Here is a 24,337-nt window from a genome sequence, read left to right on the forward strand (position 1 = left end):
TGGTTACTGGGAAGGTAGGCATGAAAAAGCAAATTTCTGCTTTATCCATTCCAAATGTGAAGGGAAGACAAGGGAAGGAAAATATTTGCAACTGGGATTTGAAAACAGTTAGATAACTGATGAAATGTTAAGAACACAGCAAATTCCTCAACCATAAGGCCTGTTCTTCGGCCAGCTAACAACAACAACAGAAGTGCCAAGCAGAGACCATTGGCCAGAAGTAACGAGCAGTAAAGACAAAAGACAAAAGGCCATCGACTGGAAGATCCACCATGGTTACGACGAGGACTCCAACATGCTCCAAGTTGCCAAGTTACTTCAGACAGGGAGTCTGCAGATTCACACAGTCACAGATATCCTCCCTGCCTAGAGTTTGATTCAAAACAAAAATTTTGGGGGCGCCTGGGTGGCTCAGTCGTTGAGCATCTGCTTTGGCTCAGGGTGTGATCCCAGGGTCCTGGGATCAAGTCCTGCATCGGGCTCCCGCAGGAAGCCTACTTCTCCCTCTGCCTGTGTCTCTCTGCCTCTCTCTGCGTCTCTCATAAATAAATAAATAAAATATTTAAAAATAAAAATGAAAAAATGTTTTAAAAAGAAAAGATAAAGGACTCTCATACCCCTTTCCCCTACCTCTTCCTACTGACATGTCAAAAAAAAAAAAATTAGTCTCTTTGGTCCATCGACTGATTTTATAATATTGTTATAAAGTATTAATAATTTGTTCTGGATATGCTAGTAAAGCCACCATGCAAAGGATTTAGGGCAGTGTGAAATGATCAAGAGACCATAAGCCTAATAGTATCCCTCAAAGCTATTACCCAAGGCATGGGTCAGGAGAGAAATGTCGCCACTCGCAAAACTGGAAGACAGAGAGCTGAAAAGAACAGCAAGAAATATCTATAAATGGTGACCGTAATCAGTCACTCAAATTTGGCCTTTCTTCTAATTTTTAAATTGCCGATTTATTTTAGCCACATATAAACCGGGGTGGAAATATCCGCAACCACCTCTGAAGCGAGCCAAATTGCCATTTTCCCCAGGAAATCTAAGAATTCAACTCCTCATTCAAATAACATTGCATATTTATGAAGCCCGGGTCTAATTAAATTACATCAGTCATCAATCTGATTTTGCTAAACTTCCTTTTCACAGAACTACCAGGAGAGATGTGTGAATCCCCAAATATGAATGTTGAAATATTGAACTATTAGCACTGTGTTTTCTAAACAAACCTTCTCATAAGCACAGCTGGCTGGAGCCTTGCACATCTTCTCTCTCCCACACACCTATGTTTTTCTCCACATCCCTGCCTCCGCCGTCCTGTCTCCCACCTCTCTGCTCCCCTAATCCGAAGAGTAGAAACGTGTGAACGAGCAAAAACCAATTTTGTTATTACTACCATTTCCTTCTGCTTACTCTCAAAACAGAAGCAGCATACGGGAGAAATAGGGCACATACAAAATTATTAAAAGAATCCTTCACACACACACACACACACACACACACACACACACACAAAAGAATCCTTCACACAAAATCATTGGCCAAATAGAAGCTTCGTGAACATTAACTGAAGACACCCTGACAACTCAAGCCTGGCCTAGCTCCTTCATCTCCAGATGGCTCTGAATCAAGCCTACCTTTTAGAACACAGCTTACTTTTTTATCTCAATGGCTCCCAAAATATTCTATAGCAAAAATAGTACTTAATGCATTGAGCAAGAGACGAAGAATTTCTGCATAGTGAAAAAAGACGCATCTCTACAAGAGATGCTCCGCTCCCATTAAATAAGTCACAAAACTTCCCCTGGTAGCAGCTGATAGGTGCAGTGTAGCAGCTAAGAAACCTTTCCTCAGTTCTACTCTTCCCATATGGGTGGCCTGGAAAAAGTTACCCTCGTCTTCCTAATTTCAAGCCTCAGCTGCAGAATAGAATCATTCTATTTTCTCCAGTTGACTGTATAGCTTTTGTGAAACTCCTCTTGCATTGCTGCTTAGAATGCTCTTAAAATATCTCAAATACGTGTGATTCTAAAGCCCCCTTCCTGAGGCTAGAAAATCCTACTCTCAGTTCCTGTCATTTTACATTTTATATTCATCTCATATTGGCATTCTAATCAAAATAAACATTCAAAAGCTCTTACGAAAACATGGCTTTAATCTCTCTTTTAAACAATTGAACCACCTTGTCCCTCCACACCTGGTTCGAAGAAAATTCTAAAAATTATAAAATGCAGGTGATCGCTTTGAAGGAAAAAAACCAAAGGGGCAATTAGGTTAAATATCATTGGGATAAGCTGCACAATCCAAATGAAATCCCTAAAAGGATTTGTGCGACAAAGTTAATAATTTTGAGACATACAACTTAAACTAAAAATGAAGGAAGGCCCCTCAAGTGTCCAAAAAGACACACACGAGAGCACACTTTATAGATACACACTCGGGCTTTTTTACTGGCTTATTCCTGCCTTTCAGTGAGGCCATTCTCCTTCACCATAAGTGCACACAAATGTCTGTGTTCCTTAACATGGTCTGTTTTGGTGTCCACCCCCACTGAGCTCAGCGAAACCTCTGGAAGCATCGGGCGTATTGAGCAAATGTGCACTCAGGTGCAACCGAACATACCTGGACCATCCAACAACACGGAACATGTTTATTTAAAGAATTTTGGTGTATATGGAAGTGAATGACTGATAGCATTGATCAAAACTAGCCAGGCATAAGGCTTATTGGCATTCAACGTCCAAACTTCCTAAAATATAGCATAACTCAACTCTTCTGCTTTTTAACATGTCTGGGTAGAGACTTTTTTTTTCAATTCCTTTTCTGTTGTCCCTACATGCCTTCTCTAGAATTCCCAGGGCTCCCTTTGCATGGGAAGACTGTCAGAAGCATTTGTGTGTGGGATTCTAGAAAAACAAAAGACAAAAGCGACAAACAATACTGAAGTGCTCTCTCACAAAGCAGCTGTGGATTCTCTTTTTGTTGTTTTTTAATCTAAAGCACATTATTGTCTCTTTAGAAGTGGCCACCAGATTGAAATGGTCAAAAAGATGTCAGAACTCCTGGACTCTCAGATCATCCACTCTCTGTGATGAAGTCACCCCAACGATGGCCTTTCACACCCAGAAATCTCTCACCTATTACTGCTACAAAGGCCAGAAATCATAGGCAGAAAGCAAATGCTAAGAGAATATTTCCAACTACCAATCCTGTGCCTATAAAAACTAAAAGAAAGCCTTATGTTAAAACATATATAACCTTGGGATCACCCCCAACAGTAGCGTGTGGAGCCACATTGATATCTCGAGCTCCCTAATTCTTTCATTAAAATGACCTTCTTCTTCCCAGTTTCTTATACCCAGGACTCACTACTCCCCAGTGCCTGAGCTTCATCCTCAGCGATTCTGATTTAGTTGATTTGGGGTGGATCCCAAGCATTGGTTTAGGTAAGCTCTCCAAGTGATTCTCTAAGGTCACATTTGAGTCAGAGTATCCTGCTCTTAACTTGTCCACTGCCCTCTTAAAAAAAAAAGAAAAAAGAAAAAAAAAAAAGAAAAAAATGGACTAGATCTGAGAACTCATCAGCCTTCCCTTTATTTAAATCCAAAGATTATTCAATTACGCAACTACCCAAATACTTCATTGCAAAGCCCTAGAGATTTGGATATTAAAACAAAGTTGAGGATGGGTAACAGGACTTGGTTTCAGATGTTGTGCATGGAGGAAAAGATCCAGAAAGTTGTTGCTTGCTTCCTTGCCTTAAAAATATACCGGTCACCTTAGGGAAGGTACAGTTACAGTGCATTGTTTAGAAAATCAGAATCAGAATCTGGCACCATCTACTAGCAAATTGTAAAGTATAATTAGTTTGTGATTCCAGGCACTGAAGTGATGACGTCTCTCCTAAATCATTCACTAAACAGAGATTTGTAGATTTCTTAAAAAGAACTAAAAACACAGAGTAATGGAAAATCACACTGCAGATAACTCTGGAAGGAAAAGAGATGACCAGCCCTTATCATAAACCAACAGTTGCCCATATAGCTGCAGCAAAATTCCTCTTTACCAAGGGTTGTATGAAATCATTTCTTTAAATTAAGGTGTCCTCTATCCAAAATCTTATTACTTTTTGTGAGCTCTGGGATGTTCAGGCAAGGTAATGTTCCATTTTTATTTCTGGATGAAAAAAACAAAGTACTCAGATCAAGCTCTTGGCCTTGGTATAAAGAAGATCCCTCCTGGATTCCAGCTCTGCACTTGGGACTGAGAGGCCTAGGGCAAATGACTAACATGTCTCCAGTGCCCTCAATCTCTAAGCCAAAATAATAACATCCCCCACCTCACAGAGGTGTGAGAACCAACCTTAATAATGCATGAACATTCAATAATCTTGATTAGTACTATTACTCATTGCTGTTGTTATAAATTAACTTTATTCTACAGACAAAGAAACTGAGCCACAGGGAGGCTAAGGAGCTTGTCCATGATGACACAGCAAGGTAGTAGCAGAGCCAAGACTTCAGCCTAAATAATGTGGCACACTCTTAATCCCTCCCTAGCATTTTTAATATTTTATGATTTCTAGAACTTTCAGTCACACATTAAATTTACACTGCTCTTATAAACGTTGACACATATGTCATCTTAATATTACTAGTCTGTAGGAAGCCAAAGTAGACGTTGTTATTGTTCCTATCTTACACTTGAGGGTGTTGAGCTCAAAGGGTTAGTGCCCTGCCCAAGGACACTAGGTTAATAAATAGCAAAGTAGGGACTCAGACTACGTCCTGAGTCCTTGGGCAGCATCATCCACCAGAAAACATGCTGATGGAGCCCAAAAATATACTGAACTTTTGAAATGGTCACACCTAAGGAAAAAACAAGAGTCTACCCATCTTCAAAGTAGATAGGGCTTAAAATGCTGCACAGCATTTTTCTCTTAGGAAAGTCATTACTGATAGTCAAGTTTACATAATGAGAGGTTATGATGCAGTGGGGCGAATCCAGTGGTAGCTTTCCATACATCCTGGTAGCAGTTGACAAGTCCGAGCCAATGCCACCAATTCATTTGGAAGGTTTCCTAAGATGCAGCTCACTGTATTAGGTATCAGAGTATTTCCTTTCTTGAGGGTAAAGCCTTGGTGACCGAGATTACCGTCACTCAAGGGCAGGAAGAGAGATGTGATACAGAGATCATGAGGTCCTTTGAAAGTCCTAGACACATAATGCTTTTTACCTTGACATTTCCCATCCTCTTCAGAGCCACCTATCCAGTATTTTTAGGCCAGAGAAACAGAGATACAAAGCTGCTTCATGGGCTAAATGACATCTATGCTGTTGTCTCAATATTGCGACATTATCAAATAGGGTGCTGATACCAGCATCCTAGTGCCTAACGCATCTTAAGCATTTAAGCAAAGGGGGTGGGAGGGATGCTCAGGATTTCAAACTGCGCCCAGCAGTAATGATGTTGGATGCACTGATTTCTGTGCCAAGCCTAGTGGCTGGAACATTGGCTTGGACACATATACCCAGCACAGCAAGATGGTTGGCAGAAAAAAACTGGAAGAAAGGGCAGTGCTTTTTATTCTGATTTCTGTTTTGCAAACAACAAAATCCCATGCCAGCCTGAGAGACAAGCCACTTCTCTGAGCTCATGTCAGCCTTTGTGGAGTACTACCTGTTCTAGATAAAAACTGAGCCTCAAGGTGAGATGTACCTTTTGAAATCACACAGACTTCCACCTGGGCATTCTGATCAGATCTTTGGTCTCAGACAGAGCTACAAGTGTCAAGGAGTGGAAGGAAACTCTTCAAGATCCTCCAGAAAGAACTTCTTGGACTGCGAGGAGAGAATTTGCTCTGATGGGACAAGGGAGAAAATACACTAACACTGGTGAGCACGGGAAGAGTAATTTGCCCAGCAGCAGACCCCAGGCTGTGGGGCATACACCCCAAGAATGCCCTGCATCTTCCTCAGTCATTGCAATCAGTATTACCCTGACTGTAGACCACTGTGATATGTGGACCTTTGGGGAAACATTTCATTGTCTTTGTGATAGACAAACCTTTTACACTAGGCATTTGAAATGGATAAATTTTTAAATATGCCTTAAAATGCAGTAAACACAGACAAAATTCAACCCTCAAATTTGAGACATAGATTTTGTTCTGAGCTTAAAGGTATAGAGGTTAAAGAATTTTTTTTGCAAGAATAAATATGAAATGAGGGTATGCCACTGGTCATGTACTACTGTCCAGATCATTGGGATTCAACAGGAATAAGGCCATTTCCCTTGCATGTGCACTTATCCTGTGGTACAAAACCCATCTATTCACCTGTCTGTCTCTCCCAATAGACTGGAAGTTCCTTAAAGGCAGGACACACATGTTCTTTCTCTTTGTATATTCAGTGCCCAACACAGGCTGCTGAATGTACATTCATAAATATTTGTTTAAATGGACTGACTCCTGAGTCCAGAAACCTAATATGCTTTTCTGATGCTGCCACTAACCTAGCGTTTACAGATCAAACACAAAACTCTCTCTCCCTCCACATACAAACACCTTTGTGCTCGCTTCCAGGTTGTGGATCCAGCTACATGTTCTGTAATAACTACAAGTGCATGTGACAAAATGAAATAAAATATAATACTGATACACCCATCTGCTCTGCCTTAGGTTGGCGTGTGAGACAGGTTGACTATGCCTGTCTTTCTCTAAGTTTCCATGTGCCACACTTCGAACACTTCATAAACATTCTCCTCGCTTAGCTCTCTGCAAAGGGAGGTCTTCTCTGCCCACCCTTCTAAAATAAGGCCTGTGGGTAATCTCTAAGAAGTTACCTTGCTCTGTTTATCGGAAGTCAACATTTGGAAGTACATGATGGTGTACATTTATTTCCCCCAGAAAGAGATCTCCATGTAGGCAAAGGCCTTGCCCGAGTGTGTCCGGCCAATTTCCCGTCTCCTAGATTTGTAGGTGCTCAATTAAAAGCTGTTGAACGAATGGATGGGTAATAGTGACAGTAAGCATTTATAAAGAGTCTGATTTTGTTTTCAAGTATCTTGAATGAAAACCATATAGGCATTAACACACAAGTGGGGCAGGCAATGACCTCCACATCTGACAGGTATTAAGAGAAATGAAGTACAGTATTATTTTCAGATGGAAGACCCCAGACGCTTAGCTTGGTGTGTGTGTGACTTCACAATGTTAACAAAATATTTGAAGAGTCAGGCACGGGATTCAGTATTCCAAGCTCATGAAACCACTTTGTAGTCATTGGTAACCAGCAACAGGCGCATAGTGATCTTTGTCTCAGTTAATAAACTACTGTCATGGGTATATGTTAATATTTTCAGGAAAGTGAGTGTTTCTAGGATTTTGTTCATCATGCCTTATATATACTAAGCACTCAATAAGCATTTATTGACTCAATTTGATTGATCTCAGCTAAAATATGCTCTGAAAATGTTAACAAGAGCGATGCCCCATGGAATAACCTTTATGCACTCACAAAAAAAAAGAATGTGAATTTGGAACGAATACTGTACTCTAAGGAATCAAAATTGCAATGTAAATTAATTCCTAAAAAGATTTATATGACTAAATTTTAATTCCTTGAATGGTACCTTTTCAAATCTAATCTTAAATGTCTAGTATGTTTTTAATCTAATATAATCCAATGAGCTTTAATAAGCAAAGTTGTTCCCACTAGAGCCAAAACCCAGCTATTCCATTTTTGTAACCTTCTGTGTAAAGGAATGAGCTGAACTAATTTTTTTCTGAATTTTTTATATTTAATCAACAACATCATTGCCAAAGAAAACCACTTTTCAGAAGTCTCTCTATCCTGGTTTATAACTTATAATCAAAAACTGGAATTTTGCATCTGATGGGCTTTAGTGTGTAACATTATACTGTCATATTTTTGATGCTATAGTTAAAAGTAAGAGATAGTTTCCATTATAAAAATTTTCCCATAGCCTGGTTACCCAGTGAAAAACATTTTCCTATAAAAATGGTCTTTCCAATTCGTAGGTTAGAAATTATTGTGGGTAATTTTTTTTTAAAGAACATCAAAAAATTTTGATTGGCTTCAGATAACCTTCTGCATTCATCTAGTCCCATCAGTGGTCTTAATGTATATATAACAGGATAAAGCAGTGTGATAACAATGGACCATGCAAATAAAGAAATTACAATTAAAAAAATTGAGGCTTTAAACCCTTACCTTTATTCAGTTAGAGCTATCTGGATTGATTTCAGCTACAGCCTATTCTAAGCAACAGGATAAAAATGGGAATGGGGGTATAAATATGAGGTCCAGAACAATCCAATAAGCTTGCAGTGTCACAGATATATGACAGTGGATTTTACAAAAATCTACCTCAGCTCTGGACTTCGACCCCTGGTCCCTCCAGGGGATAAGGATGCTTGGAAATCTGATCTGTCCCGACAGGGTGAGGCAACCCTCTATGACCTTCCCAAAGCCCCGCTGTGCCCATGGCTCAGAGGCCAACACACTTCACCCTGAACTGTGAGCTTTCTTTAATTGTATACTTCACTTTCATTTTCCTTACAGTCCTGGTTTGGGAAACTTGTCTGTTCTGTTCTGTTCTGTTCTGTTCTGAAAACTGGAAATGACTCAAGTGTCATCTATAGGGGACTGGTTCAATAAGATGTGTGACATCCAAACAATGGTAGGTCTGCTGCCTTTAAAAGAATGTGTTAGATTGATACATATTGATGGGGGAAAGGTTCAAGGTATATTATTAAGTCTTTAAAAAAATGCAAGTTGCTCTAAAAAAAAGTATAAATCTATACATATGCATATACTAATAGATGCGGGGGAGGGGAATCTGTAGGACATTATACACTAAATGATGAATAGCGATCATCTGCAGGCAGTGTGTGACAAAAGTGCATAGACCACAAGGAACCTTCATTTTCTATGTGATATAATCTGGTAGTTTTTAAATTGTTAGAAGTCTATAAAATTTGTAATCAGAAAAAAAAATGTTTCTAAGATAGTGAAAAAAAGATTAAGACTTTAGGTCATTATATTATAAACATACTAGAGTGAATCAAGTCTGAACACATGGGCGAAACTCTAACATCTATGGCTAGAGTTTAGAAGTCCATGTGCCATTGAAAGTATGTGAAAATTTTTATGCAAGTTTGCATTTTCTGGAGAGGCTCCATACCTTTCATCAGATTCTTGCAAGTGTTGGAGATCCACAAAAAGGTCACAAACCATGATTCCAGCAGAAACCAAGATAGTTGTTCCATCCCTCCATTCGTTTTTATTATCATCCTATCATGAAATATTTTATTACTACTGAATTTCATAGTTTCTGCCAAAGGTAATGTCTATAATCAGTACCAAAGTATAAAAACTATGGTTCTTGGTCTCTGACCTCACTTAAAGAGACTCCCAATGCCTCAACAGCAATCCTAAGAACAGGCTGCTCCGACCTGGCTGGTCTTGGGGGAGGGAAACTCCTAACAGGCACTGAAACTCTGTAATTGTTCAGAACTTGAGGACAGTTGTCCAAGGCACTAACAGCCCTATTTTGTCCATAAAGATAAGGGATTTGTGAAATGGGGGTGGGGAAATGGAGAGTGGGGTACAGGGTTTGGGGTGGGGCAGTGGAGAAGAAATCATAGCTGCATTTAAGTTAAGGGAACTGTAGAATCCCTGGGTAGCCCAGCTGTTAAGCCTCTGAATCTTGGTTTCAGCTCAGGTCATGATCTCATGGGTCCTGAGATCAAGCCCTGTGCTTGGCTCTGCACTTAGCTGGGAGTCTGCTTGAAGATTCTCTCCCTCTGCCCCTCTCTCTCTACTCATGCTTGAGTGCTCTCTCTCTCTCTCTCTCAAATAAATAGATAAATGTTTAAAAATTAGTGAATTAGGGGCACCTGGGTGGCTAAGTCAGTTAAGCTTCTAGAAGCCTTTGGTTCGGGTCATGAGCCCAAGGACCTGGGATGGAGCCCTGCATCTGGCTCCCTGCTCAGCAGGGAACCTGCTTCTTCCTCACCTTCTCCCTCTGTTCTCTCTCTGTCTGTCAAATAAATAAATAAATAAAATCTTTTTTAAAAATTAATTCTTAATTAATTGAGAATTCCCTTGGATGAGTGGGGTAATTTAAACAGCAAAACAAAATTCAATGCAACATCATTATCTGTTAGCCTTAAATTGTTCAAAAGAGCCTTCAATAATACAAATATATTAAAATATACAATAAAATTCATGTTGCTTGACCTATATTAATATTACTGTGTGTGTATCAATATTGATATCTATATTAATACTGCCTATATTGGGGTTACAATTAATGTAAAAATTTGGCTTCTGATGACTTTTGTAAAGCTGACTACCCCAAATCCCTGGGAAATACATGAGTCCACAAAATGTTTCACCATCTCTACCTTGACTTCACTGACAGTCTCCAGAATCAGGTCCATTACAGTTTCCATAAACCTTAAGATCAAGTGTAGATCAATAACAATTTGTAATTTAAGTAAGGAACCATAGGTTATACCTGCACTGGCAAAATGAGGAGCATTATTGGTGAAAATTAGGAATAATACTCTACTTTCCAAATGTGCTTTCCAGGTGGTTTATCACTGTCAAAATAGGCCAATTGTGAATTTAGTATGCAATTAAAGTGTCAGATATCCCAGAGTTCTCGTGCTGACATTACCTGACTATGCAGGTTTTACAAGCAAAGAAATTGAAAGGGTTCACATAATCCACCAAAGCCCATCACTAACCACCATCACCTAATTGTACTGATATCTGCCATATGCAAAGCAAAGAACTAGGCACTGCAAAAAACAGAAATGGGCTCTCCAGAAGTTTTAGGACTTAGCTAGAAAAATAAGATGTATACTTTATATATATAGTATAGGTGAAATAGTATATATAGTATGAGTAAAATAGATATATATAAGTATATGTATTTATATATACATACTATATGTAAATATATGAATATATATGGTATAAATAAAATTATATATAATATACAGTGAAGATAAGGATTGTATCATAAAATGCCAAAATGATGGTAAAATAATTCCTTGCTATTAGAATAAAAAGACATAGAGAAGTCATATCTCTGGGACTGATAAGGATGAAATGAATCTCATGACATATGGAGGGTTTGAACTAACTCTTCAAGAAGGAATTAAACTTGGAAGGCCAAAGTACCACCCGGGTAGATTTAAATATTAAGGCAACATTGTGGCCAAAAGCTGGAAGATGAAAACAAAAGTCTGGGCTGGCAAGAGAGGGAGAGGAGCAGAATGAGCAAACCAGTTAGGCTGAATAGACCAGTCTTGGGTAGGGAGATAAATAAGCCTGAAAAGTCAATAAAATAATAATGAATACACTGAGTTCTTACTGTATTTCAGGCACTTTAAACACATAAGTTAATCAAATCCTCTCATGAAGTAAGTACTTTTAGTGGCTTGCCCACATTTTACCCACCTAGGAAATGATGGAGTCAGGATTCACACCCAGGCCAATGTAGGTCAGAACCAGGGCTCAGAATCCCCACATTCTTCTGACTCAAGAGTGGGAGGCCCTCATAGGCCAGGCTAAAGAATTCAAGTTTCAGTGTGAGGTGTGAAAATGGGAGCTATGTTATCTGATAACCCACCAATAATGCCTATAGGCATGGCTTATCACTACTCTAAGAGCGCAAACACTGCATTATCTGATGATTTTTCCAACAACATTAATGGATAGTAACAATTATTTGTTGACCAGTTCTTTGACTATCGTACTGATTTACATATTATAAAGTGGTCCGTCCAAACTTGACCAGGAGAATCCACTGTATAGGTATTCCATCATCATATCTTGTCCTTTTAGACCTCAGGACTTAATTTTACCTGTTACTCACCTACCACCTCTGCTAGAAATACGGCTCAGGATAATAAACAGAACAATGAAAGTGTTTACTTTCAAATATTCCCTGAATATATATAATCTTCCTGCAAGGAAGAGCTAGTTGACTTGTCAACTAATACAGTCATCCCTTAAAAAGCGAATTTCTTCATCTTAGGCTCATGTCTTAAAAAATCAGTTGAGTTCTTCAGTTACACACACACAGGATGGGCCATCTGGATCCTCATAGGGGGCAGCGGTGAACTCTTCCTCTGTTATACCCACAGTAGCCAAATTACTTCTTCTCCCACTGTGGAAAACCACAGAAAACTATCTCTTAATGATTTACTGCCCAACCCCCAGCCCACAAATCAAAGAATTGGGTTGAGTGAGAAATAAAAAGGAACAGTGGCCAGTGGCAATGAGAAGGAGAGTGAGTATTTCAGTTTATTTTCTTAAGCCAATTAATGATAAAGCAGCATGAAGGGAAAGAAAGACACAACATGGCCGTGAAAGACTTTTTTTTCCAGATAAATGGCCAGATATCAGATTCTGTAATAAGTACTTCCACCTATCAAAACATACACACACACACATACACACACACATACACACATACATACACATTAACTTTGAGTTGGAGAAGAAAGATAAAGATCTTAAAAATACAAGATAATATTCAGGAAGCCTTGTGGATATCATAAAATGTTGGAACTTTGAAGGACCCTTGGAAGTCATCTAATCCAGACATTGCAAACCCAGGGTCCATGAACTCTACACAGCAGACAGAGGTGTTTCGTTGGGCCTGCAGAATGTTGTTTGTTGTTGATATTTTTTCTTTAACTGAGTCAATGCCTTAAAGTAGAGAAAATTCAAGTAATAATCCAGATATGTGTCTTCTCTTAAAAACTGGAAGACCTAGCAGCACTGAACCCCCTCCTCCCAATGGCAGCAGCGAGCTGCAACTGAGTAGCAGCTGCCTCCTTTAGAGAAGGCTTGAACTCAGTCCTCCACCACTTCTTCTTGTTCTAGAATACAAGGCTAGGTGTCAAACATTTAAATAAAATAGGAGATGGTGTAGTCCTTCTACCTACTTCGTTTTATTCATTTATTGTGCCTGTCGATTCCTATAGGCATTTGAGTTTACAAGCTGTGCTCTAGTCCATTCTCCTCATTTAAAGAAGAACAACTCAGCTGGGGTGGTAAAGTGACTTACAAAATTCATTCCAGTGGGCACCTGGACCAGGGTGGCTCACTTGGCTGAGCATCTGACTCTTGGTTTTCCTGGATCAAGCCAGGCTTCAAGCTCCATACTCCATGCTCTGTCTACTTGACATTCTCTTTCCCTTTCCCTCTGCCCCTCCCCCTGATGCAAGTGTGGGCATGCCCTCTCCCTAAATTAATTAAATCTTTAAAAAAATCATTAGGAGCACCTGGGTGGCTCAGTGGTTGAGCGTCTGCCTTTGGCTCAGGGCTTAATCCCAGGGTTCTGGGATCGAGTTTCCCATCAGGCTTCCTGTAGGGAGCCTGCTTTTCCCTCTGCCTAAGTCTTTGCGTCTCCCTCTCTGTGTCTCTCATAAGTAAATAAATAAAATCTTTAAAAATAATAATAATAAAATAAATAAATAATCATTAAGTTTACAAAAAAAAAAAATAAAACCTCATTCCATTAAAAATAAGATGATCATCCACAGGGATTATGGTCTAATAACAACCAGAAAGTATGCACAACTAAATTTAGGCTGTGTGCATACAGTGCCAGAATCAGTGGATCAAGGTTAAAATTTCAATCACTTTACTGACCCAGCGTCCCCCTCCCCAAAAGAGGAAGATTCTCCAGTTGTCAGAATAAATGTACTGCCTATTTTGGCTTAGTGTATAGTTTTAATGTGCCTAAATTTATCCTCAGGGCATGATTTATTGAGAAGACAGACAAAACGCTTACTATAGACATGCAAATGCTTCTAAAAATGAGACTTTATAAAAAAAATGGAGTGGCGGGAAGTATGTCTAAAAAATTTCTCTTCTGAAAATTTAACTGATATATTGGAAGGAAAATGACAAATTTGTTGAATGATCGCTTTTGACTCAGGTACTTTGCATGCATTATCCCAGTTAACCCTCACAGCAGCCCAAGGTGGGTGGTATTATTACTTCCACTTTACAAACAAACAAACAAAAAAAGGTACATTCAGAAACATTCATTCAATAACTCGAAGATGACCCGGCTGTTCCATCGGGGGCCATACCCAGATTCAAACTCTGATGAGCATGTTTGCAATGTTCCTGAAAGAAGGAAATGTGGCTTATCACACAGAGAGATCTCACTGATCTTTGTATCACAAGCCTGCTTTCCTGAAGCCCACCAAGTGCTCTATACAAGGACTTTCACAAATGTCATAATTTGAACAATTCTAACATACAAAATTAATTCCTTCAGGCAAGTTCTTTAACAAGGTTAAGAAAGCCTTGGTTCTTCCTGTTATATATAGTCAGCGACCCCAAGGCAGGTGTTTACTGAGGGGATTAGCAAAATCTCTTTTCTAAATAACATTTCTTCTTAGATTTGTTATAAAAGTTAGTAGTCAAGGCTTTGGCTGAATATACAAGCCAAAAGCACGTTTGCTAATGAATAAGAATAATAACTAAAATTAAAATAAAAAGTAATTCAAGAATAAGAGCTTTTGAAGAGTCAGGAATTTGATTAAAAATTCACTTGCTTTTTTTCTATAATGAAACAGTTCCTTAACCACAAAACAGCTTTTATAATAATGCAGAAGAGTATGGTTCCAAGTAAAACACCACTCCCCATTTTAATCATGGCTATTATTTTTGAAAATGAAAATGGCTGAGGTCATTGTAATCTATTTTAGGGTTTGCACGGGTTGGTGGTATTTTTTTCTTGGCTTTGAGCTCTCCATGTTACCAGCTAACTGTTATGGGTTTTGCTATGCGCCCTTTCAAATCCCATTCTTTTTAATAATGTTGTACTTTATACACATAAATTAGAGTGAATTCCACTTTCTTTCCTAACAACTCCAGATGGGGTCCACACTTTCAAGAGGACTAGGATTTGCCTTTTTCTTTTTTAATTAAGTATGTACTTCTTAGAACAAGTATGTTCCTATCTTCATTAAAATGCTGTGAATGCTCATATGCTGAGAGAATGGTAAAAACATAGAATTCCCGTAGTCCGTCTCAAAATCAAACTGAAATATGAGGATAGCATTTGTGTATCTACCCTTTCCAACTTACAAAGACAGACACACATAGAGAAAAAAATGTCCAGAAATAAAACATCATCTGGGCAGAGCTCTAGATCTACCGATACCCATGGACTGGGGTACTCTACAGATATCCATTTAGGACACATCCCCTGTAGGACCCAGCAGACAAAATTATCAAATATCTAAGGACATTGTAGTTACACATTCAAGCCTCCCTTTTCATGTGATTAATATTTCACTGACTTTCTGAATGTAGCGTGGTTTTTTATTATAATTCGCTATCACAGCACACAGTCCAGCCCAAGATCCATAGAAACAGTGCCTACCCAGGCACAAGTGAGAGAGTGTCTTTACAAAACATACATATGGTGAAGGTCTGCCTATTAAAATGCCTTAAGCTCTGTTTGTTTGTTTATTTTTTTAAAAATCAACTTGCAAGCCCAATGTAATAAGATGCTGTAGCTTTTATGAAAGAGGTGAAATAATTTTAAACACAGACACACAATGAGTTTATTTATTTAGAAACTTGTTAAATAGAGTCTGGGAATTCAAATATTCAATGTTGACATTGTACAGAACTGGCCAGGAGCCAGAACCCAGTCTCCAGAGGGACCCATTGGACAAGGAATTTAGGCCTTTCTCTCCTCCCACTTGAGCTAAATAGGTAGAGGCCATTAGTTATACCCACAGCAATATCTGAACCGCACTCAAATAAGCTGCCCTCGCCAGGGCACTTCAAAGGAGGGCAAGTGTGTTTAGCTTTTTAGTGCTGAACTAGAGCGATATGTCACACTTTTGAAAGAGTTCTGTAAACAGTTTCTTCCTTATGTAGAAACATCTCTGAAGTTTCTTGTATGGCATGTAAGCAAGGATAATTAACAAGGATTATACTTTTTTTCATTTGCTGGGGGAAAAATATAATACCAATCTGTGTGCAAACGGGGAACGTGGAGAAAGGGGCACGCTGCTCCTACCTTTCTCCCTCTCTTGTTTTCTGCTCCATTTGTTTGTCTCCTTTTTATCCTCTTCCTCACACTTGTTCTCACTACACAGCCAATTTCCTTGAGAATTCTCTGGTAAACTCCCAAGGCCAGAAGAGTGAGAAGGGGAAAATCTAATTTTAGAACAGGACCGTGGCAGATGGGGTGGGGAGGGAACTAATGATTCATACTGGGCTGCCCAGATGAACAGAAAAGCAGACCCCACAGATCTTTTTAGAGAGTGCCTAAAGCAGCGGCTTCCAGCCAAGGAAGGGTTAACCACCACTCCAGAAAAATGTGCCTGGCACCACTATAGTGTGTGTGTCTCCTCCGCAGGGTCTCCCCTCAGCCGCTCTCTCCCTCCACCCCCCACCCCTGCCGGGAAGAGTGAATGAAGGTGTGCTTGACCTCCCCGCTTGTGTGTTCCTTAACTCCGGACCTGTGAGTGTGTGTGTGTGTGTGTGTGTGTGTGTGTGTGTGAGAGAGAGAGAGAGAGAGAGAGAGAAGTGAGCGTGTGTGCACGTGTGTATACACAGTGAGTGCACATCGGGCTCTCAGAGAGGCAGCCTGCCAGGCACTCAGCATCTCTGAGCCTGGAAAGAGGGAAGATCTGGCCTAAGCCTGGGAACCAGGAGCTGGGCAGCTGGAGGCAGAAGGTGTGGGGGTCCTCCCTGGGTGAGCCTGCCAGCCTCCTCCCAGGGCCTCCCCAGCTCCACCCCACTCCTCAAGAGAACCCACTTCCACTGCCTGAGCCGGCTCTGAGATGAGGGGTGGGAGGCTGTGCCCAGCTCTTGGGACTGGGGCTCTTCTATTTGCTGAGTTCCTCGGAACGGGGGTGAGGGCCATTGGCCAGACGGTGACAAGTCAAGTTTCTCCACTTCGGGACCGCTTGGAGCAGAGGCAAGACGGAGGAGGTGCGGGGGAGAGGGGGACAGAGCTAGATGGGCCGAGGGCACCAAGTCGGGCTCTCTCTTGCCCTCCTTTGCCCTTCCTGCCCGCCCCCCAGTCCCCATCCTTGTCCTTCCTGCCCCAGGCCACGTCTGCTGCGATAACCTGGCCCCAACTTTCAGAAGTGAAATAAAATAAACTCCCAGACGACAAGATGTTTAAAGGGAAACTGCTTATGGAGTTCCTACCTTCAACTTGATAAAACAGAAGAAGAAAGCAGAAATTTCTTAGGATGACGCATTAATTTCTATTCGATAAGCGTCCTACGTGGTGAGTGTCTGTCGGTGGAAGAGGCCAGGCCCCGGGTCAGAGGGAGAGGCCTCCGCTCAGAAAACCCGAGAACTGGGCTGCCCCGCAAAGACCAGCTCACGCACACTTATGCACACACTCACACGCACACCGTCGCCAAGACCTGCGACTTCTCAGCCCCTACAAATAAAAACCTGAAACAGGAGCCTTTCTTCCTAGCCTTCCTGCCTCCGCAGCTAATGAACCGTACCCTTCCACAGTGGGGGGGGGGGGGGGGGGCACTGAAAAGCGTTATTAACCTTCTCCTAAACATAGAAATTTTTTCTTTTTGGAAACACATCGAAATGCTGCAGGAAGACTGCGCTCCAAGTGCCAAACGCAATAAAGAAGCCCTAAGCCAGGGTAATGGTCAAGTAATGGCAAATAAACCGCCTTCCTAGAAGGGGCCTCTGCCTCTGTCGGGCGAGCGGTTTTTTTCCTCCTCAAAAGCAGTCTGAAATAAACAAGCAAAATGTGTTTTTTAAACAAAGCTCTGTATTGCAATCTCCCCCCCCCCCTTTTTTTAAACTATGGAGAAAAACATACATGAGTGGGCATGCGGGCAGTGCCGGCTGGAACCTGGGTGCGCACTTCCTTTGTTATCTTAGGTATTGGGCTGCTAAGGTGAGGAGTTTAAGCACGTGAGGGAGGGTCCTCATCTACCTTCCCTATTTAAGAGCCCCTTTTTAAACACAGATCAAGTGTACAAGTAACAAGTGCCCCCCTCTCCGGGGTCTTGCTAATCGCATCGCCTTCTGGGTCTTTACGAGACTTCTGGGGGGCCGGTAGCTAAGGGGGGGTTACACGTTGCAACTCGTTCATGGCTGTGATTGAAACCCTGCCGGGTGTCACTTGAGAGAAGTGGGGTGGGGGCTGCCTCGGTGTTTCGGCTCTAGACAGGCTGGGCAAACCCAACCTGACTTCTTTCCCATCACCAGGAGAAAAAAAGTTGCAACTGGCAGTTCCAGCACCGCCCAGGTGCTCTCTCTCCTAGCTGCCCAAAAAAACCGCTGGGAAGCCTCCAGGCGCTGCCAGAGTCTGCTTGGCTTTTAGTTTTCTCTTCTTAAAGATGGGAATAAAAGCCAAGGGCTTTAGACAGTACAACTGTCAATCTTCTTGCTTTTCCCTTCTTTGTTTTTTAAATTAAACAGTTTATTCCTCCCAAATGATTTGCAACGAATTTCTCGGTTTCAACTATTGTAGGGGGAGGAAAAAAAAAAAAAACAAGCCCTATAAGTTGGAACATGGGTTGTGCATGGGTTGTGCATTCATTCTGGGCTTAACTTCGGTGGATACTTTCAGGGTCCATGGGATCCTGTACTGTAGCCAAGACCCTGACAGGACTTGGCCACCACAGAAATTTACAAAAGACAAAAAAAAAAAAAAAAAGAATAACAAGGAGTGCAGAAAACGACTAGTTCCTATGTGATTTGTTTCCATTATAATGTTGGCTTTGCATGTTAAAAAAAAAAAGAGCATAAAGGTATGCTTTTTAAAGTATGCTGGTCACAACTGCCTCTTTCTAACCCAGAAAAAGAAAGCAAGCAAGGCAGACAGAGCGGCGAAGTTTTCGCTGGGCTGCGCGGCAAGGGGTCACTGCCTATCTCCGAAACTCACGCACCGCGGCGGGGGAAGGAAATAGCGCCTTAAAATACAAAAAAAAAAAAAAAAAAAAAAAAAAAATCCCTACATTTGATATGATTTCCTTTATGGCTCGGGTTGTAACTGGAGAATCGCAGACAGCAGCGCGCTCCTGCCTAAGCAGGGCTGCCCGGTGGCCACAGCTGGAGCCGCGGGAGCAGACTCGGAGGCGCAGCGAGGAAAGTTTGCACGAGTTCCCTTGTAGGGACCGGAACGCGGCCGCGGCATCCTCACCGGCCCCGGAGACACCCCCCCCCCCCAAAAAAAAATGAGTCTCTCACTGGAAGAATGACAAGTACCATCCGATCGGAAAATGAGGTTCAGTTTCTGGACGTGCAGCGGGCTGCGCGAGCGGGGGTATTTTAGCAGGGCGGCGTAGAGCTTGGCAATGAAAATAAGTTGAAAAAAGTTGCTCAAGAAAATTCGAAGGGTTTTGTGTTCTGCTTTCACTTCGGCGGATCCCGGGCAAGGAGGCGCAAAGCATTCGGCTTTCATTTCGCGACTTAGGCACGGCTGGAACAGGCTCTGCACGCCTCCCTCCCGCGCACGGTCCTCTCCCCCCAGACACACACACACACGCGCGCACACACACACATGCACACGCACACACATGCACACGCACACGCTCCAAACCTTCAGCCGGAATTGAAGCCCCCAGGCCTCCGAGCCTATGCACATTTAATTTCTCCTCGGATGAATATAAAGACACCGGCCTCGTTTAAAAGAAAACAGAAAACACCGGGTCTTCCCGGCGCCCTCGGACAGCGTCGCGGCTAAGTGGCAGGAACAGTGTCCAAAAGAGAAACAGACGGACTGACGACCCGGGAGCCCTGTCCAGGGGGATCTCGAGGACGGGGTGAAAGGAAGCGTCCCGGGAGGTGGTCAGTGCTTGCGTGGGGACTGGACGGGCGCTGGACGGGCGCCGGCGAGGACACCTCCCCACTGGGCGCGACGCGGCGTCCCGCGGCCCGAGGAGCCCGAGGAGCCCGAGGAGCCCGAGGAGCCCGAGGAGCCCGAGGAGCCCAGCCCGCAGGGGTGCCGCGGTCGGCGCGCGGCGGCTGCGGGCCCCCGGGGGGATGCGAAGGGGGGAGAGACTGGGGGTTCCACGGGGCCGAAGCATCCTACCCTCCCCCGTGCCTCCTTTCTCTGGTCCACAAGCAGAACAATTAGGTGTTTTCAGCGAGTGGGAGGGCGGACGGCGGCCTGACACCTCCGGGAGGCGGGCTGGGGCCGCTCGGGGCCGCACCTCCCGGTCCCCCTGACGCTCGCGGGGGAAGCATCTGGACAGACCCGGTCCTATCGCCCGCAGTCCCGGCCGAGGCTCCCGCCTTTCCAGACCGCGTCGGCTCCGCGGACCATTCCAGGCGAAGTCCCCCCAACACTTCTGCGAGAAGAGGGGGGGGGGGCCGCCCCTGCCCGAGCGCGAGCCCCCAGGTCCCGCGTGACCCAGGCCGCGCCGCGCCGGGCAGGCAGGGGGCGCCGGGGAGGGTTAGTGACCCGAGACCCGGGCTGTATCCAGAAATAGAGCGGGAGGCCGAGCGGCGCTCTCCCCGCGGCCTACGGTCCCGGCAGCCCGCCCCCTGGGGGCCACCCGGCGCCCCGCCAGCCCGGAGCTCGCCGGCGGGAGCAGGCCCCGCCGGCCCCTGTCCCCCGCGGCGGCCGCCCCTGGCCGCGCGCCCCGCGCCCATCCCCGCGCGCTCGCCGGGCCTCCGCTCCGCTCACCTGCCCCCGCGCCCTCCGCCGAGCCGGCGGCGCGCGCCCGACCCCACGGGCCCCGGCCCCCGCGCGGGAGCCCCCGGCCCGCCCCGCCGTCCCGTCCCGCCGCGCGGCGCCCGCCCCGGGGCACCGCCGAGCGCACAGCGCCCACTACCGCGCCCGCCGCTCGGCGCAGCCCGCCCGCCCGCCAGCCCGCCCGCCCGCCGGCCCGCGCAACTTCCCGCGGCCGCCTCGCAACTTTCCCCAACTCCGCCGCCGCCGCCGCCGCGGCTCCCGCGGAGCCCGCCGCCCACCCCGAGCCCCAGAAACAACCCGCGGCTCGCAGACGCTCGCATCCCCAGCCCGCCTCCCCCATCCCCCGCTCCCCCTCCCATCCGCGGGACTAGCTGGTTGGCCAGAGGCGACTCTCCTCCGCCTGGGGGGAAGGGGAGGGGAGGGGGAGACTCTCTCATCTCCTCTCCCCCCCCCACCCCACCCCACCCCACCCCTTCCCGCTGGCTCTCGCGCGCTCTTCTCCCTCCCACCCCGGTCCCGGCCGCCCCCACCCCCACCCCCACCCCGGGGTTGCCACAGCTGGTCGGTGCGCGGGGCTGAGGGCTGCCCCGGCTCCTCCGGCGCCCACACCAGCAGCGGGAGCGCGGGCGGCCGGGCGCGAGGCTGGGGCCGGCAGGTTGCTGGGGCTGCGCTGCGCCCGCCCTCCGCCCGGGCCCCGGCGCCCGAGGCAGCTGCGCGCTCCCTCCCGGAGCGCTGGAGACAGATATGCAAGATGGCAGAGGAGGGGGAAAGCCAATAGAAAAGGGATATTGCACCTACTTGTGGCCAGTTTCCTTGCCCTGCCTTTGGATCTCATGCTGTGCCCAGTCCTGCAGCCGCTGGTGTGTGGTTGGGGTTTTTTTTTCTTGGATCTTTTCCTTCTTTTGCTCTCCCTCTCGCTCCCTCCCTCGCTCCTCTCTCTCTCTCTCTCTCTCTCTCACACACACACACACACACACACGCACGCACGCACTTACACACACTCACTCTGTCTTTCCCTCTTTCACTCTCTCTCCCTCCCTCTCTCCCTTTCTCTCAATCCACACTCGCTATCTCTCCAGCATTGTCAGTTCGGACACCTTCGCACATGCGCGCTAGACGCCCCTCCAACATCTCAGCGCCGCCAAAAAAAGTTTGGAGCGATTTATCACTTTGATTTGGAGATCTTGTCAGATGGCAATCGCTGAGGAGGCGGAGAAAGGGAGCCACGGGGAGGGCGGCGGGGGGCGGGGAGCGAGCACAGGGAGCCAGAGGGGAGCAGACACCTCGCCCCCAAAAAAAAGGCGGGCGCGGGGGTGGGGGGGGCGGCATAAAAAAAGACTACGGCAAAGGATTGATTTCGCGTCGGAATCTCCAATAAGCCTGTATCATTACTATTACTGTTTTTCCCACCATAAATTGCAGGAGATTTTCTATACCATCCACGGAGAAAGCGAGAAGTGGGGCTTTTGAGACCTTTTCCGTGCTAAAGAACGAGAAGCACAGGACTCTTGACAAATGATCCAGGAGAAAGTGAGAATCATCCTGAACTTCAGGAAATCTGCTGCTGCCGCTCCTACTGCTGCTGGAGCTATTGCGGCTTGTGCTTTCAGAGTTGAAAGCAGAATTAAGTAGCTGTTTTCTTCCTTGATGTTAGGTATAGTACCAATGCTCGCAGCTACCCTTGGAGCATTTCAGTGGTCCAGTCCCACCCAGTAGTGATGAGCACTTTGATTCCCAGGTCCGGGCAGGCTCGGGCATTTAACATCCAAGACCTCCTGCTTCCCCGAGGTCGGCTGTCACCTTCCGGCCTCCCCCACCGCTGCCCCCATCTCCTGTTGCTGCAGCTCAGCCTGCCTGCCATTTTCACTCACTCGCTTAAAGCCACAACCTTTTGGGTCAAGCGAAAGAGGAGGTGGGGGTGGGGGGGAATTCCTCCCCCACCCTTAAAAAAAAAAAAAAACATTGTCGAAAGTTGCTTTAATTACAGGATTTGCCAATGAAGTGGGCACACAGAAACGGGGAAATCCTAAAGGGGCCAGCTGTGTTCAAGGTATGAATCAATTTCAACTACGTATAGATTTTCTCTTGGTACAACCTCCTTGCATTAAACAGTTTTGTTCAATACCTTCCATGAGCTATTTACGTCCCCAATAATATCTGTTGCAAATCCTGCCAGACACCGTAAAAGAAAATTACAGTCTTTTCAGTCTCTGTGCTGCAACAGTACATCCTTGATGTTCCAGTTAGAGGAAAAGGAAAAGAAAAGCAAGCCCTGGCCATGAGTCTGGCAAAGGCAGGGGAGGGAAGGGGAGATCATTGAGGATACCTTGAGCAAATAGCAAGGCTCAAGCCTAAAGGGCATTCATCAATGGCTCGTTAAATTTAAAAAAATAAAGAAATAAAAAAATCTCTGTTTGAGGAAATCAAAATTCAAAGGATCGCCCTGGCTAGGGATGCCCACCATTTCTTTCCTCAGAGCTGTGTAATTCTGGAAGCATGTGGCTGAAGGATACAGGTCCCTGGAGAACCAAGTACAGGTCCCAAGAGAGACAGATGTGAAATGTTGAAATGTGGGGGAAAGAAAGGAAGCAAAGGAAAGAATTACGCAGAGCAGGAGTAAAACAACTTCCCAAAGAGAAGGTTCTGGTAAGCACCAGATGGACACAAGAGAACTCTACCATTCCCTCCGGATTGAAGAGGCAGGTGGGTTTTTTTTTTTTTCTTCCAGTCCGACTACAATTCCTGTTGCTCTGTCCATCCAGGTGGTGTACTTAAGCACAACAGAGGTGGGTGCAAAAGCATCAGGCACTTCAACATTCTGAGTGTGGATACCCAGAGGTCTGTGAGTGTGAGTTCACAGGCTCCTCTCAGTTTAGATGGAGTCGTGCCTCCCCTCTGACCAGTAAGTGTTCTCCCAGGAAAAGAGAAGTGGGGGATTGAGAACCTTTAGAAAGGGAATAAAATCTCTAGGGAGAGAAACGCCTCGCTGGCCGGCAGGACGATCAGAGAAGCAGTTTAAGGACTCCCTGGGGACCCCCACTTAGACCAAAGGACAGAGAGGCTGCACTGGAGCATCAGACCCCTCCCAACCATCAAGAACCTCCAGAGCCCAGTCCCCCGGGAGAGAAGGAAGCCCCCATGGGGAGGAGGAGCTCCCAGGACAGTAGGAGGCTCAGCCTGGGACTTTTCACCTTCTCAGCCTGGGGATGCTTTAAAAAAATAATAAAAAGAGTTCCTATCCTCCCCTCTGCTGCTCTCATTGATTCCTTTCATCTAATCCCCGGGTGGGGGGTGGGTGTCCATATCCTGGTCCCCTCGAGGAGAGGAGGTGAAGAGGAGTGCCAGGGAATTTTCTAAGAAACGAAGGTACCCTGGAACCAAACCCAAGATTAAACAGAAGACCCACATGTGAAGCTGCGGGGATTGTTTCTGCTGAGAAATTAAAAACCACGTGGCGGGCCAGGGGTGGGGTGGGGGCTGTGAAGGGAATTGGGGAGGGTATGAATGACTCAAGAAAATACAATCTGAGTCCCCAAACTTCAGGATCCCTGTCTTTTAAACTTTCCTAGAGGGCGAAGGGCACCGAGGTGACGCGCCGCAGGAGTACCCTCCCCTTCTGGT

General features: G+C 45.0%; 1 protein-coding gene and 1 long non-coding RNA gene across 9 annotated transcripts in view; one reads left to right on the top strand and one right to left on the bottom strand.

Annotated features, from left to right (window-relative positions):
- The window catches only part of MECOM (MDS1 and EVI1 complex locus), a 553,056-nt gene extending 531,193 nt beyond the window's left edge, over positions 1-21,863 (bottom strand). For 3 of the 8 annotated variants that reach the window (XM_038583823.1, XM_038583822.1, XM_038583821.1), the window contains exon 1: positions 21,515-21,857. In XM_038583823.1, the coding sequence (XP_038439751.1) occupies positions 21,515-21,551 (37 nt within the window). In that variant the 5' untranslated portion in view covers positions 21,552-21,857. Of the gene's footprint in view, positions 1-21,514 lie in introns of all 8 variants that reach the window. The other 5 variants (XM_038583825.1, XM_038583824.1, XM_038583828.1 and 2 more) reach the window with 4 other exon arrangements.
- LOC102152454 lies at positions 21,370-23,959 on the top strand. The gene is made up of 5 exons (XR_005383986.1): positions 21,370-21,576; positions 22,139-22,370; positions 22,704-22,766; positions 23,193-23,362; positions 23,479-23,959. It is a non-coding gene; the product is annotated as an uncharacterized LOC102152454 (long non-coding RNA).
- Positions 23,960-24,337: the final 378 nt, after the last annotated feature.

Source organism: Canis lupus, chromosome 34 (assembly GCF_011100685.1).
Source record: "Canis lupus familiaris isolate Mischka breed German Shepherd chromosome 34, alternate assembly UU_Cfam_GSD_1.0, whole genome shotgun sequence".
Classification (NCBI taxonomy): Eukaryota; Metazoa; Chordata; class Mammalia; order Carnivora; family Canidae; genus Canis; species Canis lupus.